Source organism: Rissa tridactyla, chromosome 1 (genome assembly GCF_028500815.1).
Source record: "Rissa tridactyla isolate bRisTri1 chromosome 1, bRisTri1.patW.cur.20221130, whole genome shotgun sequence".
Lineage (NCBI taxonomy): Eukaryota > Metazoa > Chordata > Aves > Charadriiformes > Laridae > Rissa > Rissa tridactyla.
Genome location: NC_071466.1, coordinates 143248371 through 143269367, shown reverse-complemented (window position 1 = coordinate 143269367; position 20997 = coordinate 143248371). Strand labels below are relative to the sequence as shown.

Genomic DNA, 20997 nt, shown 5'->3' with positions numbered 1-20997 from the left:
TGTCGGGCGGCGCCGCAGTGCCGGCGCTCCGCCCGCCGCTTGCCAAACGGGAACGGGTTTTACGCGGTGCAGCTCGTCCCGACAGCGAAACCGCCTCCCGTCGCCTTCTGCAGACGAGCCCGTTAATTGCCCCTGTAACGATCCGAGGGCACGGCCGTGCATGAGACAGCACCGAGCCGTTCCCTCCCGCCTCTGGGACGGGTTGAGCGAAGACCAGTTGTTTCCGCTTTCAGAGATGACAGGGAACGGGGACACTTCTCTCACTTCAAAGATACTGTACTATTATGAGACCACCACACAGGAGGAAGGGTTTATAAATTGAGAGAGACAGATGTGTGTGGTTTACAAAGTACTGTAATTGTTTATTTTACGTATTTTTCTGTAAGGACATAATGAATAGTTTATATTTGAAGTTTACATGCATGACCACTTATAAACACTAGCATGCCATCTTCTGCTGGCAACTAGACCCATTTTTAAAGACAGCACAGAACCTCCTTTCAGCTGCCCCAATAGGGCATGTTTAGAGTCCTTAGTAGATTTACATTCTTAAATATTTCAGTTTGTTATGTAGTAACAATGAAGGCAAAATGGTACACTTTCAAGAATTAGAAATTTATCATTTGAACTTGGCCCTACTCTTACTTTCATAGCAACAACAGTTTCAGCCACGGTGGCTTTTGTTTCCAGTAATGATTCCCAACAAATCAAGCTATTTCCTTGCTGGAGAAAAAGAACTCTTGCTTGACATTCCTGCTCCCCCATACCGTTCTTGTGTGTCTGGAAATCCCCTCTTGTACCTTCAGTTGACAGACATTCTTCACACATTGTTGTAGGTTATTACATTCCCCTTAAAGGTAGTCGTGCTTTAGTACAAGGCGAAACAGTTTTCGTATGCACAGGGCTGACACTACGTAGAGAGTGTGAACTCATAAAAAGTCCCTGCGTTACCTGGCAACACTTAAGATTTTCCTAAGCAAATCAAGCCAGCATTTCCTTAAATGCAACAACCTACCAAGCACTTTTATCCTGCCTCTTCCTCTGTGCCTCCCCCACCCCACTGAAACTCAGGGTTATCACTACACCACGTGGAGAGTGGGGCAGCTCACAGCTCCTACCCAGCAGCAGGTGGGTTGGACTCCAAACAGGTTGTCCTGGGCCTGGGGACAGGACAGCACATCAAGCAGGCCTTACTGCTTTGGTGACAGTTCAATTATACAGCTGCCACGTCCAAACTGGCGCTCCTGCAGGGGCAGGTACTGGCAGCCTCCCAGACCATAACAACCCTAAGAATAAGTGCTTTATTTATACATTACTTCTCTCTCAGCAAGAGATACTGGGAATTCAAGCTAAGATTTTAGGTGTCATTCATGTTAGAACAGGGATACTCTTTGCAACATACACAGAGTTCCAGCCCCTCCCACACCGTGGAAAGACACGACACCTTTCTCACTGCAAAAAATGCATATTTGTATCTGAAAGGAATAGATTATCTACCTTCCTCCTGCAGAGCAGGCAAAGTGTCCCTGCTGCAAGAGGGTCTCAGAATAGACAGCGGAGATGCCGAGCTTAACGCTACACAACAGGATAAACAGAGAAGGTAGATTTGAGTACTATGTTCCATGCCTGCAGACAAACAAAAAACCCCATCCCAACAAAAATGCCACACCAAACCCAAAAGCAGACCCACCCCCAAACAAGACACACAACATACTGCAGAAAGAAGCAGAATATCAAGTAATAGCTTTCTTGTGAGATGGGGATAAGCAGACATTAGAATCACTCAGGAGTTTGTAGTTCATTAGGCATTAGAAGTATTTGTACGGCGTTACACCATTTAAACTTATTTTCTCTTCAAAGCCAGTCACTTTCAGGTATAAATAAATGGGTTTTCTTCTGGTCCAGTTTTACTTTGTGGAAGGTGAAGGTAACAATGTGAACAGAAAATAAGCTTTATGCGTTGGTTACAGACTTGCTTTTTGTACAATTTTCAGCAACATATTTTTTCCTTTTCCAAATATATGGGTAAATACTTTATTGATTATTGGAGGAACTTTCTATGGCAACGAATGAACAACACAGAAAAATAATCAGATACTGTGGCTACTGTATAGCTACGTGGATGAGAAAATGCTGATTTACCTAAGGATAGTAAATTCTCTTAGTTCTGTGCAAATTCCAATAAAAACCCACGAAAAGTTCTGTTTACTTGAGTTTAATTGGAGCTTTATTACTTTAGCTGTGACTTCACAGTCTTCAGCAATTTGCAAAGAGGAGGCATACAACAAAGGTTACAACACTCAACGGGGAAGAAAGGGGACAATGCCAAGGCAAAAGAACTGGGAGCGCCAATTTGTTCTCAAGTCTCACGGACTCCTGGAAAAGGCTGATTACTTGAAAGAAATAAAGGAAATAAATTTAGGAAGCAGAACCTGGGATTAAAGTGAGCTGGAACCAGAAGAAGACAAACACCAATGGCAAAATGCAGATAAACCAAGCAGAGTAAATCCAGACAGAACCCAAACAGTAACAGAGGCTGAATGAATAAATAAAGTCCCTAGGATTAAACCAGATTTATGCTGCCACTTAGCTTCTCCAACAGACATACAAAGCTGTAACTGACTGCAGCATGGTGGCTTCAGCCTCTGCTCCCCCGAAGCCACTGTTCAACCACGTAAAAAAATAAAGGTCTAATTCACTGGAAATTCTTTCATTTACAAAACTAATGGAATAGGGTTTGTTTTTATGCTTCTGTGTCAACTTCGGATTTATCTCCAACTCCATTCTGCTCATCTTTCATTTCTTCATCTTCATTGTGGCTGGTTTGAAGAGCAGCAGCTGACTAAATAGAGAGACAAAGAAAATATATTCCTTTGTTATACAAAATGGCTAGCGTTTGCTAACAATACCACACACATTATTTGATTCTTATCCCTAGGATACCAGGCCTCCCTGCAAGACTGAAGATATTAGGACCTTCAGCCAAGAGAAACCAAGTTTTCTTTGCATTTTTTCTGCATCTAATAAACCAGAAGCAGTTTAGAGGAGGCTGAGAAGAAATACTGGTGTTAGGTGGTTATTATTTGTAACGTGGTGTGCATATGCTTGCCACATACTTCAAGGAAGTGTTCTCCCACAAACTGAAATTCATTTAGGAAGCTTCTGCATGGAACTGCTTTCGTCCTGCTTCAATTTCAACATGATTCAATTTCAGCAACTCCCATATCCTGCTCCCACCCCCAAACTTGTATGAGGTACACCTGGAGTCAAGATACAAAGAAATATCTTTGCTGGACAACTAGTTTCATGAAAAGTGGCTTCAACTTGACAACAGTCACTTGTATGTCCTCTGTAAGAGCTTAGCTGGAAGAATATCTAATCTGACAAGGTGGCTGGTCTAAAAATCGTCTCCTTGCTTTATCTTCCAGTCCACATAAAAAGGCGTGGAAGGCAGAGTGCCATGTGGTAAGGGCCAGAGGTCAGTTTTTCCAATAGGACATAACCAGGACATAACCATCCTGACCTTACAATAATTGTCAAAAACAGTAAAGGGAAGTAGAAGCGTCTTGTCCTGCTGATCTCAAAAGACAGCGCAAAGAAATTGCTATTCCACCTGTCAGCCTAGCACCCTGAACCATCTGTTCTATTATGAGGTTAGATGAGAACCAGACAAGAACAAGCAAGGACATAAGCGTGCACTGTTGGGAGAGGGCAACAGGAGGGGAAAAAGGGGCAGAATCCTTAAACTAAAATGTTACATCAACTTAGCTGCAATAAGAAACCACAGGCAAAAAATATCCAGGCATCAAAGGTCAACCTTTCATGCTTAGAAGTCTTCTGTGAGCAAAGTCTCTCCATAGAAAATCTGTTAGCTAGCAATCCAGGGCTTAAGATAAGGTGATAAACATCCTCAACTTTTAAGAATTCCCACTTCACGTATGTGACCTATTCAAATTCATGAAAAGAACTACTGATGCAAGAGTGGCTGTCGAACTTCAACAGACCATAAGATATGCAGATGTCACAAATTTCAGAACCATAGTCCAAGCTGCCTTCTTAGCAAGTCAGAAGACATTCTGTAAACAAACCCTCTTCTCCAGAACACTTGAACTTCTCCCATCACCACTAATAGAGAAACCGTTGGAGCTAGAGTAAAGCAACATAAATTAATTAACAGGAAAACATGTTTTCCTGCAAGAAAAGTCCCCAGGACTGATCTGGAGAGTAAGCGTCTTTTGTTTACAGTTCCATCGATCCCTTTTCATATAAAACCTCATCCATTTGAAGTAGACCATCTGTCTCCGAGAAAAAAAAAAAACCAACGTGTAAACACATGCACATTCCCAAGATCATCTAACTGTTCAGAAGAAAGAACCAGGCCAATAGCATCCTGGCCTGTATAAGAAACAGTGTGGCCAGGAGGACTGGAGAAGTGATTGTCCCTTTGTATTTGGCACCGGTGAGGGCACACCTCAAATACTGTGTTCAGTTTTGAGCCCCTCACTGCAAAAAAGACATTGAGGTGCTGGAGCACATCCAGAGAAGAGCAATGAAGCTGGTGAAGGGTCTACAGAACAAGTCCTGTGAGAAGTGGCTGAGGGAATGGGTTTAGCCTGGAGAAAAGGAGGCTGAGGGGAGACCTTATCGCTCTCCACAGCTACCTGAAAGGAGGCTGTAGTGAGGTCAGTGCTGATCCCTCCTCCCAAGTAACAAGTGACAGGACAAGAAGAAATAGCCTCAAGTTGCATCAGGGGAGGTTTAGATCGGCTATTAGGAAATATTTCTTCACCACAAGGGTTATCAAGCACTGGAACAGGCTGCCCAGGGAAGTGGTTGAGTCACCATCCCTGGAGGTATTTAAAAGACATACAGATGTGGCATTTAGGGACATGGTTTAGTGGTGAACTTGGTGGTGTCAGGTTAACAGCTAGACTCGATCTTTTCTAACCTAAATGATTCTATGACTCTATAAGCCAGTTCTATCCAACATAGATGGGCAAACTGGAACGAAGTGCCATGTCTTTGCCGTATCCCAAACGGCCTGCGATGCAAAGACTGCGAGTCCGTACATTTTGAAAAGCACAAAGGCAGCCCTTCAGTACTTTTAGTGGATATAGCTTGTTTCAGCAATCACTCTTCCTCTCTGAACAGCAGATCTTGCTGTGTCCCACACCTAGTAGAGGAAGCCAGATTCCCAGCAGCTATGCTAGCCGAAAGGCACAGCAGAGCCCAATAGCTGGCAATTAAAACCTGCGGTTTCAAAAGTGAAGATGCCCAACAGTGAAATAATTCTAGTTTAATTGCTGTATCTTTATCTTCCTGAGATTTTTCATTAAAGCCTACCAAAAATTGAGATCCTGCATGGCTATATGTGACAATGGCTAAAAGGACAGAATACTTTCTTCCAAGTTCCAACACACAGAGTGTTGACATCAGGCTGCTTTAGCCAGATACATAACTACATGGATAATGACACTTCCCTTGCAGAATCAGTGGGGAATGTATGTGTTTATGTGTTTGTTTACACTCCTCCATGAGAAGCAGAACCAAATCCACAGAACTACTGCTACTCTTAAGAGGAAAAAAACCAACAAAACCCACAAACAAAAAACCACAAACAGAGCAGCTTGCCCACCCAATCGTCCAGTTAGACACAATTACCTCATGCCTACTATAGGACTACTTCAGCAGAGTAAGAGATGCAGAATGGCATACATCTCCCATTGTCTCTGGGAGATCAACTGATTTCAGATCTATCTAATTTTGAAAGATTAGGGGAGGGGAAGAGAAAGATTTGTGAAGCATTTCACATAAGGAACTGTCAACTGACAGTCTGAGATGTCTGAGTTGTCAGGATACACACATCTGAGGACAGCGGGCAGACTCACTGACACAGTTAACCATGGAAAGTGACATACCAATATCCAACAATTTTTTAGACTCTCTGTGCATATTTTGGGATGGTGGACACAAAGATCTGTGAAAATAACCTCACAAGATGCAAGCTTCTGCACTCCTTAATGTTACTGAGAAAATTTGAGTTTGATGTAAATCACACATTTGTCTTGGAAGTTACAGGTTTACTTAGTCCTTATGGACCATCAGATATAAGGGACACAAACAGAACATTTTCTTAGGGTATGCGATTCTGACCAGTAACTTTGAACGTTTCCTGCTAACTGATACAACCTTGTTGTAACTTGGATTCAAATATTGCTATTGTTAACTGAACTAGTATTTACTAAAATTCTAGTGCAAGCTTAGTAGGAAAACTATTCATACAGTAGAAGAATGAATCTTCTGACAGTCCAAATTCTGACACTTCATAATCAATCTGTGACATTCAAGATGGAGAACACATCTTAATGTCTCTGTGAGAAGCAAGACGGTCCTCAGCACCGTGTGTGCGATAGACATAAGGTCTCAGTAGATGGGCCACACAAGCACCAGAACAGACTGTTTTTAAAAGATCAGTTCAAGGAGAATAGGCACTTTATTCAGTTCTTGAACATCACCATGTTTGCCTCTCATCACTTCAGTTCCCTTCTGATTAACATTGGTCCGTGGTAAAATCAGTTGAAATAAGTAAAAGCATTCTGTGTCATGCTTGGTACTGCTAGTTGCCTTGTTCAAACAAGATGGCCTAATGATTTTGACTGGTGGTTATTTCCAGTTATTTTACCCCAGAGGAAGCTACTTGAATGTTCTTCCACTATATTCATCTGTACTAAAAAGTAAGCTGAATACTTAAAACAGTACTCCTTGTCTAATATGTGATATGACCTCTTGTATTCTTCTGGAGTAGCATTACTTACCTTTAAGTCTTTGTCTGCAAGCCTTTGGAACATGTTGGCATACATCTTTTTCTCTTTCTCATGCTGCTCCCGTATTTTTTGCTGACAAGTTACCAGTTGCACTTTGGCAGCTTTGTTACTTGGATAAATTTGTATCACTTTCTGAAAATCTCCCCGGGCCAACTCAAAGTCATTGACAGCCAAGTGCGCTTCTCCACGCCGGAACAGACCTTTTTCATTGTTGCTATCCAGTTCAAGTGCCTGCATTAAAAAATCGAAACAAAGCCACATTCAAAAATAATTTTTCTTTCTTAAATACAATATGCAGTCAGAATACCAAAGAACGCTAGAAACTCTACCTTCTGATGTAGATTCATGAGTCCTGTCAGGGCTTACTAATGAAGGTAAGTTTAATACAGCAGAAGTAAGTACGAAGACGACTGAATATAGCAGGCTATTTGACAGAGAACCAACAAGACTAACATTTAGTCCTGCCTCTATTCCAGCTCTTTGAAGGACCTTTGCCAACACGACTACCTTCACCACATCTCAGTGTTTCTAATTTCTAAACACTTGAATACTCTCAATGTAGCAGCCGGTTAGTAAAAGATATTCAAAGGACAATAATTATGAAAATAACCTCTTCTGCCAGTTGATAAGAAAGGCCAAACACCACATAGCCTGGTATCCCTCAGTTTGTTAAAGCAAGAGATAAACTGTCAGACTGCTTGTGCAGCTTAAGAATAAACAAACTCTTATTACCTTGTTGCAGTTCTCCAAAGCCTGGGAGTACTCCTTCAGCTTGAGATGGCACATAGCTAGATTAAGGTGGGCAGCAAGCCTCAAGCTTTTGGCTTTTGTATCCTCCTCATCAGAGAGTCCCGATTCGTGCTCCAGCCATGAAACAATCTTCTTATACTGTAATGCTGCCCGTTTGTATTTCCCCTCCTGTAAACAAGGCAATTCAATTATCACATAGCTCACCACAGTAACTTTTGCCTCCCTCTTGCCCCTCCTGCTTACCTTGAGCAATAGATCTGAAAAAAATAATTCAGAGTAATCAGAAAATAACTTCTATCATCAAAAATATACTACTTCTGAAAGCCATTCCTGCACAGGATCAGAAAATCTTTAGGAATACCTACTGATTCCCCCACTAAAGCTAAGGGTATAGGCCAGCATTGATACTTCACTCTCAACTCCCACCTTATACTCAAAAGAAGGAACATGGGGCGTTTTCAAAACAGCACTATTGCTGTGTCATGAAGATAATGGGAAAGCCTGCCTTTAGCTGCTCAAATAGTTTGAAACAGCTTTGCCACACACCTATACCTAAATGAATGTTGTTCATTCACAGCACTATCCCACAGCAGGAACTTAAATACTGTAAGTTTGCTACTATTCAATGTATGCCATGAAGTTATCTCTAGGTGCAGCACAGAGCTCTGTCAGAGAGAACTAACTCCCTGCAGAGTTAGTTCTTTGGATATTGCAGCTCTGAGGCTTTTTTACATTTTTTACTTTTATTTTTAAGACACCTTTCCCTCCCGTTCTCCCTGTAAAACATCACAGAGAATAGCATGAACACTACTCTGAAATGACAGAAGCTGTAATCATCATTATTAGCTCATGACATGGACTAAGAAATGCTATTATTACTTGGAGACTGCAGTTTACCTTGAAGTACTGAGTGCCTCTCTCCTTCACAATGCAGCTTTGTTCCAGCTTCTCATCTGTGTTCATTTCCCAAGACTCCTTAGCCTACCGAAACAGGAACAGTTCAAGTCAACAATATAGCTTCTGGAGAAATCAAGTGGCTATGCTGCTTCCCACTAACAGTATGGTAGAGATAGGTTTGGCAAAACAGAGTTCTGCACTGCTGCTGGAAACTGGGCTAGTGCAGGAGAAACGCTGATGGCAACAGACAGGGATGCAGTAAGAACAAGGATAATTTCAGCCAAGAGCTCGTGGTGTCTTATCATCTCTGACAAGAGTGGCTTCCCTATTTCAGATCAACGTTCAGGGATTCCATCGTCCTTGTTTAAGCTGCACTCACACCCCTTCCCCCACCTCCCAATCTCTTTGGGACTTCATCTCTCATTCCTACCTTTTCAAAGCTTTTGAGTTTCACTTCATACTGGAGCTCTGCATCTGGAGGGATCTGAAATTTCTCTTTCCCAGCACTTCCAAAACCGTAACTGTAAGACAGGGGGAATGGAAAGAAGGAAAAGAAACAAGGAGTTCCAAAACTATCCAGCCAGCCATATTTACTGCATAGGAAGCTGGAGGCAAAAACGCTATGCAAATCTGGGATGCCTATAGAGCATTATAACAAGACATAAAGGGCTTGAAGAATTCTAGGCACTAGTCCAAAATTAGCAAGCACACGGCAGAAGAAAGCTGAAGAAACCCGGGTTTAATTTTGTTAATCTCTAGGTTAGTAGTTCCTATTCTTTTTTGGTTTTTTTAAGCTTAAATGAAAGAAAAGCGAGTTATCTCTCCATCAAGGAAAAAAAGAATACTTTCAAGTTATACACATCTTGCTTTATATTCATGGTCTGAGACTGGATGTTTCCTTCAGAGTACCTGCGTGTTAGTACTGTTCTCAGAAAACCAAAGACAACAATAAATACAGAGATTAAATGAACAGCTGTACACTTCACATACTGCCAATCAGCTGATAACAGTAAATGCCTATAGAAAGGCTGCACTGCAACTCCAGTAAGAAGCTGGGTATCAGTAGGAAAACCCTCAAGATCAGATTGCTCTGCTTTTCTTCTACCATCAGGTTCGGTTCCAGTTTAAAAAAAATTTAAAATAAAAACTGAAATGGATTAAAGTTTGATGGAAACAATCAGTGCAAACTCCATTTGTTTTGGATGTGTTCTCACTATAAAGAAAAAATTCTGCTTACATCCAAGACTGTTTAAGGTTACAATGTCGGGCAATCATACATCTCAGTTAGCTGTTCTTTGTTTCAGAGAGTTCTTATAGTGGTCCAAGGTTTGGATATAACTCTGCCTTCTATCTCACAGGGATCTTGAAGGTCTTTTTCCAAAAGGCTTTCAGAATACCAGTGAACATTTTCTACTGACAAAGGATTTCTGATACTCTTTACTAACCATGTTACCTAAGGACCAGCTACCTCTTTCTATTCTGAGGCTGTTTTTTAGGTATCTTTATATGCACAGTAAGTACTGTTTCATTAAGAGGGACGACAAAAATTTAAGTTAAAGACAACAACAATATTTTTTTTTTAACATTCATCAAAATTAACACTACGGGGTCTTAAGTACATTTCTTTTGGAATGCTACTACTTCAAAACCTAGTGGCAAAATGATCTTAGCTTCATGCTTCTCACACATCAAACTTTTGGGGCTGATAAAGTTTTTGCTACGGCACTGAAAGAAACGCGAAAGGCATTATAACAAAACACGTCATTCTTGCCAGATGCTTAGTGTAAGCCCTTCAAGTATCAAAAGATCAGAAACAGCATACTTGGGTTTGAGATAGAACACAGATTCCTCCAATTTCTCCATTTTTTGAATTGCTTTCTCCAGACCATGAGGAAGATCATAGTTGTCACCTTCTCCAATCTCAAATCGCAATTCTCGCCTGTCAAAAACGCGATCTCCATATCGGCCTTCAAACTGGACTGGTAACAAAAACACAGACCAACCAAGAGAAAAATCAGAATATATCCACGTGTGGCAAGGGGCAGGTAGCACAGGTAATACAGGGAGAGCCAAAGTCTCCAACTGAACAGTCTTTTCTCTTTTAACAGCTGCCTATGCATGGTGGCCACTGGCAGCAAATAGAACTTCTGCTGCTAAACTTAATAAACACCCTTTTTTTTTTTTGGTTCATCTATATATAAGTATTTTTTTCCACTCCAACAAGCGCCAGAACTGCTTTCGCTCTTGTGGAAATACTTTACTAGACTCATCCAACATTTTTCATCAGAAAAGTACTTTATCAGATTCAGTATCTCTGGAGAACACAGTTGCTGCTGGAAAACATAAACCTTGCTAGAAATAAGAGAATGAAAGCTAACTCAAGGTTAAGTTACCTGATAAAGGAAAAGAGAAGACAGATACTCCTCTCAGGGCAAGGAGCTGTAGGTTGGAAAAAAGGTTCTGCCCTCTCACATGGTAAACCCATTTACTATTTGCGTAACATACTTACTCTCTACAAGCGCACCCTCGTTGGGCTTGGAGTAGCCTTCTCCTTTTTTACGGATTCTTCGGATGATGCCACCATCTTCATCATCAGTGAGATCCTCACCCTTGAACTCAAAAAGTTCTATCTATGGAGGGAAGAAAAGCCTTGCATTTATTCTCATCACATCAATTCAGTAACTCACAGAATTTGTTCTCCAAAGATATCTGAAACTATAGCTGTTCAGGAAGCCACTATCCTAGTTGATACCCTGCAAGGTATTTTACATAGCTAAGGCTATGAAGATGCGGTACTCAGTAGATACTATATGGAAACCTACTGAAGAGTTTCAGATTATATTCAGGCCTTTACAGTTTTTTACTCCAGCAATCTTGGTCTGCCAATACAAATTGGATCCTTTAATTGAAAGGACTGTGAACCTGGCTTCTGAATAAAGCTTAGGGACTACTGCAAAAAAAGATTCTACTGTATTTTTGCTAATGTCTGCAGGCAGAAGTATGGACAGTAGTTTTGGCCTTGAGGTCTTGTTTGTTTGTTGTTTTTTTTTTTTTAATATGAGGGAAAATAACTTTGAACACATTAAGCCAGGAAGAATTTGCTCTCAGCTGCCACTTTGCAGTGCTACCACACTGATCAGCAGTTGTCACATCCTCTTACTCTACAATCAAGTAGAATCAACAATAGTGTCACTGCATGCAAGGGCTGGGGAGCTTTGTAAGTAATGCAAGGACAAAAGAAGCAGGAAAATTATAAAGATGCAATCCTTAAATCCTGATTATACCCTTAATCCCATCTATGGTCAAATTCAGATGAACTTTAAAGTACTTGGATTGGAACACAAACTGACTCCAAATGCTTGTCCTGCAATATTAAAACAAATTCAAGAGTATCTTGTGCTATTCTTGTGCCATGGGACAATAGTTTCAAAATTTCTGTGTCATTTTCCCTTGCATGCCTGAAAAGAGTTAAGTGCTCTCTTTTTACTTGTAACATTTTCCCCTCTAATGTTGCCTTATCATTGTGTATTGTGGGATCATTTCAGAAAAAATATGTCAATTAGAATGATAAAACCATGATCTGGCCCACCTTAAATCTGAACTTGTTGATGCAACAAGTTGTTCAGCATTTTTAAGAGCTTGTATTAATGTAAGAGATAACTATCTGGCTTGAATCTTCACATGCCCTCCCAAGTCTCTATTGCAAATCATAGTTTGAAGTGGGACTACTTTGACAAGATGGAAAAACAGTCTAGTCACAAAAGCAATTTGTTGTTGCTGCTATGAAATTAAGAAAAATAAATCTTTTGCTATCCTCTGAGTAAAACAATAGTAAAAACAGCAAAAAAGAGCAAGTCATGATAATCAGCATTGTTTAGACTAAGTACCTTTTAAAAAAAAAAAAAAAAGGTTCAGGGCTAACGCTATGGAGGTTCATTACACTGGACTTACAATACCCAGAGTGCAAGAGGAACTGAATATTCACCAGCACAGAGAGTACTTCCACTTTGTATTTTGATGGCTACTTAATAACAATATTCTGATCTTTCTCTTCAGTCTGTCTGAAACAAGCTAAGTCCCTCCAGAACATCCCACTGATGACCATACAGGTTCCCGCCCCCCCCCTTTTTTTTTTTTCTTTTTCCTTTTTTACCTGAACAACAGTATTCTATGGAAGGATCTATCTATCCATATTGCTCAGCAAAAGCAATCGTGAGGAAGAAAAAAAAACAACCCAAACCATAAGACACCCATTATTTCAGGCCATAACCAAACGCTGATGTGGTGGTGACACAACTACAAAATCTTTCATGATTTTAGACGGTGCTTTTGTGTTTTAGAGGGTCCTTTTTAAGGCAACTCATAAAAAATTTTGGTATGGTGACGGCACTTGCAAAGGAACCATGCTGACAATGTTTTAAATAGCAACACTAAAGAAAGTGGAAACATTAAGAGATTTTAAGTGCCTGAGAGTCATATAGTCAGAAATCACTCCTACCTAATAAAACTTAGGAAAACTTTCTAAGTTTTGCCCCACTCCCTTATTTCAGGACACACCTGGCACTGCTTATTTGTTGTAGCCAGTCATCTGCAGGCCATTTTGTTACGGAAGCACAAAACCATCATAGGCAGCTTCAGTGCTTTTCTTTCTTTCTTTCTCCTTTTTCTCCTCTAACATTACTGCTCAGGCAGGCATTAGGGTATATAAATGGTCATGAATGAAATAATACTTTTATCTAAACAGTACCTACAAGACAGAGAGGTCAGACTGGCACCATTAAGAAAAACCTAGTGGGAAGCAGAGCATTTGGATGACTGTATCAGGTAGACTCAGTAGTACTCTGATGAAACAAATCCCATCTTGTAGTTAGTGCTTTTGTTTATCAAAAGGTTAGGTATTATCTCTTTTTGCAGGACTCAATGTAGCATCCTGTGTACTATTGCTAAGCCCTTAAGAATGCTTTAATATGCTGCCAAGGTAGAAGGTCTTGAGCTTTAAGACAGCACGTATGGTCAAGTAAAAAGCAAAGAAGCTGAACATCCTCATAATTGCTACACTTTTGTTTTTTCCTTTCCCTCAACCAAAATGAAGTGAGCAGAAAAAGGCAGATGGGTAGGAAAAAAAAAAAGTTAAGAGTTTGCATTTGAATCATCAGGTCAGAACACAGTAAGTGTGTTAGCATTTTTATCTTGCCTTCGATCCTGCCTTGGTATCGCTTGCATTTGTGCAAAGCACATAGCATTCCACCCTGTGTAGTTTGATCCAATATAAATCAGCCATGAGCATCCTCAGATTTATATATTAAAAAATGCTGTTTAAGAACAGCTTTACAAGATATTATTTTTCAACAGTCAATTGCAGAAATAATGGCATTAATTTGGGTGTACTCAAAATAACTAAGTTCTCATTCCTTAGTGGCCTGGGATACCACCTGCTAGCAGTATTTTTTGAATCCTTCTGCACAAAATACATCTTTAATGCTATTACTCACAAGTTCATGGAAAAAAGAAATGCAAATACACTATCCAAGTGTAATACAAACACAAAATCCAACTATGTTCCATATACCCTTCTTAACAGATGCTTATTGTTTCCATTAAAATCTAGCAGGCTTTCAGTCCCTACATCATCAGCTGTTTTTACCTTTCTCAGATATTAGATAAATTTGATAATTGATTGATTAGAATTCTATTGAAATTCTATTAGAGAGAAATTCTATTCAAGAGAAATTGAATTCTATTAGAATTCAATTGAAATCTAATTGATAAATTAGATAAATTGGAATCTTAGAGCAATCATCAGAGCTTAAAAACTTCCCTTCTGCCCCCAAAAGTAGGAGTCCATTCCATTGATTAAGTATTTTAGAACAAAGTAATTTTAAAAATCACACAAACAGAGTCTATGTGCCTTCTTTTAGGTGCAATTAATTTTAAAGTATTTATTGGAATTGAACTGTTTTAACAATGAGAAAAATATATCCTCCCAAAACACTGTTTACACTGTTGTCAAAGCATGCTCCAGAACAGCTTTAGTATCATCCTCTATGGAAAAATCAAACACGAGTCTCAGCATTCTGAGCAACCAACTCTCACTACTGAAATAATACACAAGAGACAGCTGCTATTTCCACACCCTTTTGGAAGGTGGGGAAAGATACCTTAAAGATCACTAGGTAACAAATTCTGTCCTCTACTGAGGAGGTTAAGAAATACCCACACTACTTGCCCCCATGCTTACCAAGACATGCAGTTCACTTCTGAGCAGACCAACTGTCCACGTGAATTGAAAAACTAGCATTACCCAGACACCAATCTCAAGAGTGCTGAATCTGTCACAGAGACCAAGCATGTTCAAACGACTTTCTACAATGGTAAGATTGACCAGTGTAGCCTGGATCCACACAGACTTTGGTAATTGACAAGAGCAACCTATCCAAACTGTTCTTATGGTGCTTTTAAGGCTTATTAAAATGCTCAGCCTTGCAGAAAACAGATCATAGTTGCACGGCTGTTCAAATATACTTTATATTCTAGCAGTTTATATGGGGTAATTATCTCTTTTCTCCCCCAAATAGCTCATAAAAGATCGTGTTAATGTTGCAAAAAAAAGAATAAATTTAAAAGTACAAAAAAACCATATTACCAAGGACATGAATTACTCTTTCTGTTGTTCAAAACTTCATAATGTTTAATGTAAGTATCATTACTTTGACTACTATGGATTAAAGATTTCACTTTTTCAACTACTTCAGAGTACGCCACTGAGACAGTCCTCCACACGCTGCCCCGCCTCCCAAACCTGCACTCTTCTATAGTGAATCATTACATAACTGTAAAATTAAAACAATGAACACTGGAAAACATTTAAGTATTTTAATGACTCCAAAATAAGGGAACCTGAGCCATGTCTGAACCTGGATGCAGATTAGTAGCAGCCAAAACAGAACTCTGCTTTGCCCACACTACCCTAATTGACCATATTTTTCTCTTTAGAAAAACTAACATTCCAGTTTTGAAAGGATATTGCATCACACATTTTCTACAGAGAAATATAATTTTTGTTTGTTTTTCAAGCATACAGTTTTAGTGACTGTCTCTCACTTACTTCAAAAACCAGTGTAGCATTGGGAGGTATCTTTGGAGGGCTCCCAGCTGAGCCATAGGCATATTCTGGTTTACAAGTAATCCGACAGATTTCACCAACCTTCATAGTTGCCACAGCAATGTCCCATGCTTTGATCACCTCACCTGCAAGTAAAATTTCAATCACATGATTGCTAGGCACACAGGAAAGACACCATCAGCTGTGAAACTGAGCATCATTGCTGTTAGTATAAGACAGCAGAAATACCGAATGACTTGTGCTCACTCTCATTTATGTACGTCAGTTTTAACCCTAATCAAATTATAAAGTTACCTGGGGACATAAATTTGGCTAAATTTCTTCACTCTACGTGTAGTGATTCTTCTCCTCTTACTTCCTCGCCTATAGAGAACACAAGTCATCTGAACACAGACACAGGCTGAAGCGCTTGGCACAATCTCAAGCGTGAGGAAATAACAATAAACTCCTCGAAGAGGAAGGTCTTTGGGTGAGAGATTGCCTGCTTGTATTTTGAAAACAATCCAACACAACAGCCTTTTCTCTCTGTACTTTATCATTTGGCAAAGTGCAGCAGCACAAGTGGTAACTAAAGGTTACATGCACTTTTAACAGAAAGGGGGAGGAACGCAGGAGTAGTAGTATTCATTCTAAAGCCAAAAGTGATCAGAAGCTGGAGCCTCAAGTAATAAAATCCTATCTCTTACTCAAGCTCTCCTACTTGCTGCTTCTTTTAACTCAATCAAGTAGCCTATTAAGTCTTGTATTAATAGGCACACTTCATATCATCTCAGTTTTCAGTACACTGCAGAATTTCCACCCCAAATAAAAAAGCAGGAGGTAAGGAGCTGCCAGGGAAAAAACCTGATTGTGTAATAAGATTTGCTGGAACAAGGATGTTTGGATTTTTGCATTCAAAAAAATTAAGGCTTTTGATAACGAAGAGATACACTGCTTCAAGATTCATATTTGAGTTAATTTGGGAACTTAGGGAAAAAGGGAGTACGTTTCATCATGCTGCAGCTGCCAGCTGCCCCCATGCACCCTGTCCCAGCATCTGGTCATAATTAAGTACTCCTGAATTTGAGTCTGCTGCCAAAAAAAAAAATCAACAAAATACATATTCTATTTAACTACCCTTTATCACTATGCCTCAGGGCAAACTTGCTCCCCTGGAGTGCTTTGTCTGAGGCCTGTGAATTCTTGAGCAGGATTCATCAAGGAGCTACACAGTTTTCTCATTCAAAAAAACCTCAAAGCCATTCTGATTGGGCTATTCTAAGAGAATAAACCTTAAGCTCCAAAAATGAGTTTAAAAAGCAACTTAACATGCAAAGGAGCCACACATGCCAGGCAATCCCACCTCAATTATTACCAAAACTGATCAATACCAAACAAAGTATTACCTTTCCCCAAATCAAATGAAAATTTGTCTCTCCTGTCCAGACTGGAGTCAAATTTTGTGCCATCAAGAAGCCATCCCGTGTAATGGACGGTCACTTTATCACCTATCATCGGAGACTCTGTCCCACTGCCTTCTCTCTTGACAACCTGAGAAAAACAGTAAGGAACATTAAGATGATGCAAACGAAGTCTGCCTATTGGACGTTAATTCCATTTACTTAGATGCGTACATTATCATCTTCAGGAGATAAAAGATTTGCAGGTTTACTGCAGTTAACCTGGAAATGGATTGACTATTCTGTCTACAGATTAGCAGTGTTGCAAATGCAGGAACATCAAGTTGGCTCTGCTGTCATACAGGAACTTAACTGGCAACAGCTGGCAACAGCTTACAGATCTTTGTATCTATAGTTAGCAATGTCATTTACCTTTCTTCAACAAGATTTTAAATGTTCTTGAAACTTTATCAGGTAAAATATCAGGCAGGATTTTTTTTGCTTTATTCGAGTACTTTCCTCACCACCACTCCACCATTACTCCCGAGTTCAGTGTTCTAGGCAAAACATCTAAATAAAAGAAAAGGATCTGGTTCTTCCTATGCAAAGTCTATTCTAACATGTAATCCGAGATTATTCAAGTTTGAAGCAGACAGTTTAACAAAGGTTAACACAATCTTATCCCAACACAGGTTCGTTCTAGCAGCCAACACAGTAACACTTAGGAATTATTATACTGTATTAATTTTGTCTCTCCACAACCATGACACAGGTTGCCAGCACCCCTATTTCAACATACAACTGCAAGGATTTGATTTTCTTCTCAAGAGGTTCCCCAGCCTAGCTAGCAAGACCAGTACCAACTACATCTAGACTACATAACAGGCAAGATCACCCAGTCTCTCTGGTGTTCATTTGAAACGTATATAAAGAAAGGGAATAAACCTGACCTATCTCATAAGGCAAGGATATGAAGCCTTGCCCATAACAGAATTCCTGAAGTTCAAATTTGAGTTTTCTCCAATACTGATTGAAACCATCCAGCTCCTAGCCAAAGTTCTGCATTACTTTAGCTCGGCAAAAGGGAACCAATGAAAGACTCTATTTGCTTGCATCTATAGAGACCTGGCACACATACTGTTCATACAAGATAAAACATTTCTTCAAGGGCAGTTATACGGAAGAATGGATTGGTATCCCTCCTTTAAAAAAAAAAAGCTATAAAAATGCCATGCCTCTATACCAATTGTGTTTTTCACTGAAAGAAGCACACCTTCGGGACCCTCCTTCCCAAATTTCAACTTCTTGTAACTAACCACTGTCAATCTCCTACTTTGCCTCCCACCATCCCTGCAACTGACTATAAAACAGAAATGCCAGCAGTCTCCAGGCAAAGCTGAGACAGTGTGGACAGCTTCTGTCAGACTCTTAACAAGCTGAAAGCACCTCACTGGATGTATAACAGAGAAAAAAACCCCAAAACTACTACCTGCTCAGTTTCCTAGGGAGAGGATGCTCAGTGTGAAAAGGTATGCCTAACCTCCCACAGCACACCATCCTCTTACCCTGCACCACCTCAGTGCTACAGCAGTTATTAGCATTACAGAACTAATCTATTGATTTTTCTCCCCAGGCAGGCAAAAATTCAAGCAACCACTGTCACAGAAATAAGGGAACAGAGATATATGAAAATAACATGAATCTTATAACCAGACTAAACTACATCAGGCTTAGATATAGATTAAAAAGTAATAACTGCATTTAACAGAAATGTACTAAACTTTTCCAAATGCCATATTCTTCTAGTGTCATACCAAGTTAACCAAGATGAAAGTAATGAACATCTCATTTTCAGTATTTATGCAATATTATTCTTTTGCATTTATTTAATTTTCAAGAGACTCGTTTCACTTTTTTCGTATACTCAATATGGCAACCCCATTTTCCATAGAGTTTACGTTTCCCTTTCCGATAGAGAAACCAGATTTTTCTGTTCATATTGTGATTGCAAGTATCTCTATTTCTAAAATTAAATACTTAGACTAGAAATAATGCAAGCATATTCCGCAATACAAGGTAAAACCCTCTGTATACTATTCTGATACAAAGCTAATGAACAAATAAAAAAACCCTCTCCTGGAATCAGTGCAACAATACCAGTACAAACTTGGTGTAGATTAGTTCAACGTTAGACCCTTGACTTCAATGTGTGAATTCTGCACTCTGGCAATTACTAGAAAAATAAAATCCATGAAGGCTGGACTTCATGACCTCTACAGTATTTTGCCTTACCAATTCATAATCTCACCTTTTTTGAGGTTTTTCACAACCTCAGTTCTTTTGCCAGCACTTTCTCCTTCCCTCCTTTATAAAATCACCTGCTACTTGTCCATCATCAAAGGGTGGGTAGTGCATGGAGTAGGCCGACACTCACTGCCTTTTACCATGCTCAGGGATCTGAGATGCAGGAGACTCGCAGGTGGCCTTCCCAGGCAGCCATGCAGATGAGAACTCTAACCTGATAACTGTACTATGTGCAAAAAATACAAACTCTCACCAAAGCATGTTAGCAGAAGACATGGGAAAGCAGCATACAGAAGCCAACCACACATCTTCAATCTGATCCCTGATACCTTTCCTGAACTAGAGATAGTGCCTCTATGACAAACCCAGAATTTAAAGTCAGAAGGCTCTAAAGCTTAAAAACAGAATTTTGTCCTTGCTGCGGTGCTGCTTTTCTTCTTCCAAACACCATAATTCTGCATTTCTACAGTGATTAAAACATACTTCTAATGATTGTTAGAAGTTTTTTTACAGAGACTAAAGAAGTTTCTAGAGATGTGGAAATAGGAAATATCTGACAGAGGAAGTTAGTACAACTCCCCCTCACGGTATAAATTCTGCCACCCTTATCGACTGCCTTCCCAGTACAAAGGGAAGAAGCCAGGCCACCGGTGCTCTCCACACACGGCGCAAACCCGGCCGCAGCTAGCCCTGCGGCCAGCTCTCCCAACCACCTCACCAGCAGCCTGCACACCGCCAGCCTTCCCCCTGAAGCCGAGCCGAGGGGCGGCCTCCCCGGCTCCTGCCAAGATGGAGAGCCCCACAGGCAGCGCTGCTCCGCGCCCGCCGCCTGCCACACACACGTGCCCCGCCGAGGCACCATCTTTAATTCCTCAGCCCCCGAACACGTGCTGGGAGATGGGCCCCGACCGACACCCCCCCCACCCCAGCCCCCCGATAAGCCATGCGGGCACAGCCGCAGCCCGGGCGGACAGACCACCGCAGCACCGGGGAAAAGCCCGAGCGCGCCGAAAAGCGCCTCCCCTCCCTCCCGCAGTCACTCCAGGGCTCCCGGGCGGGTGGCCCAGGCGCCGGCTCGCCCTGGCCTGGGGGCGGGCAGGCGGGACCGGGGACCCGCCGGCCGCGTGGGAGCCCCCGCCGCGGGCGGGCAGCGCGTGCGCGGCTGAGGCGGCCTCCCGCCCTCCCCGCCAATGCTGAACTGCCGGGGCTGCGCGAGCCTGTCCCTTCAGGGGACAAAGCGGGCCCCGGCGGGGCAGGGCTCCCGGGGAGCGCCCGCTCGCAGGCGAGGAGGGACCGGCTCCCCCCCTCCCCACCGGTCTCCGAGACAGTGCGGGAAATGGGGACGGGGAGCGGCCGCCCGCAGCCGCCGGGTACCTTGAGGACGCCCTCATCCCGCTTGGGGGTGATGTCCACTCCCTCCAAGGGAGCCCCGTCCGCTTTCATCTCCTCCGCCGTCATGCCGCCTGCCGCTGCCACCGCTGCGCAGGGAAGGGCCGCCTGCCGGGGTCGGGGGTCGAGACCGGCCTCCTCCCGCCGGGCTGGGGCTAGCGCCTCGCTGCGCCTCCGGCTCCGAGCAGCGCGGGCGCCGCGCGCCTCCTTCGCTCCTGCCTTCGCCGCAGCGCCGGCCCCTGGTCGGCGGGGAGGAGGAAGGGGAGGGGAGAGGGAGGGACCGAGAAGTTTCTAGAGGCAGCCGGGCTGCCGCAAAGCGCCCGCCCGTGCC

General features: G+C 41.7%; 2 protein-coding genes across 3 annotated transcripts in view; one reads left to right on the top strand and one right to left on the bottom strand.

The window, feature by feature from the left end:
• The window catches only part of LOC128904425 (TRPM8 channel-associated factor 2-like), a 46267-nt gene that overhangs the window by 432 nt on the left and 24838 nt on the right, over positions 1 to 20997 (top strand). The window lies entirely within an intron of this gene.
• Positions 337 to 20917, bottom strand: FKBP4 (FKBP prolyl isomerase 4). Its single transcript, XM_054188751.1, has 10 exons — positions 20652 to 20917; positions 16980 to 17124; positions 15577 to 15719; positions 10981 to 11101; positions 10294 to 10450; positions 8902 to 8992; positions 8472 to 8555; positions 7557 to 7742; positions 6816 to 7055; positions 337 to 2842 (listed from the first exon to the last, which is right to left on the bottom strand). Exons 1-10 carry the CDS (start codon positions 20733 to 20735, stop codon positions 2744 to 2746), a joined length of 1350 nt encoding a protein of 449 aa, XP_054044726.1. The 5' UTR covers positions 20736 to 20917; the 3' UTR covers positions 337 to 2743.

What these genes read in the sequence shown, in the direction of transcription:
- FKBP4 (XM_054188751.1), bottom strand. Translation starts at nt 20,735, where the DNA reads ATGACGGCGGAGGAGATGAAAGCGGACGGGGCTCCCTTGGAGGGAGTG. An exon ending in GGGATGAGGGCGTCCTCAAG is followed by an intron (nt 17,125 to 20,651) that starts GTACCCGGCGGC and finishes TGTTTTTCTCAG; the next exon opens with GTTGTCAAGAGAGAAGGCAG. An exon ending in CTTTGGAGAACTGCAACAAG is followed by an intron (nt 7,056 to 7,556) that starts GTAATAAGAGTT and finishes TTTTTAATGCAG; the next exon opens with GCACTTGAACTGGATAGCAA.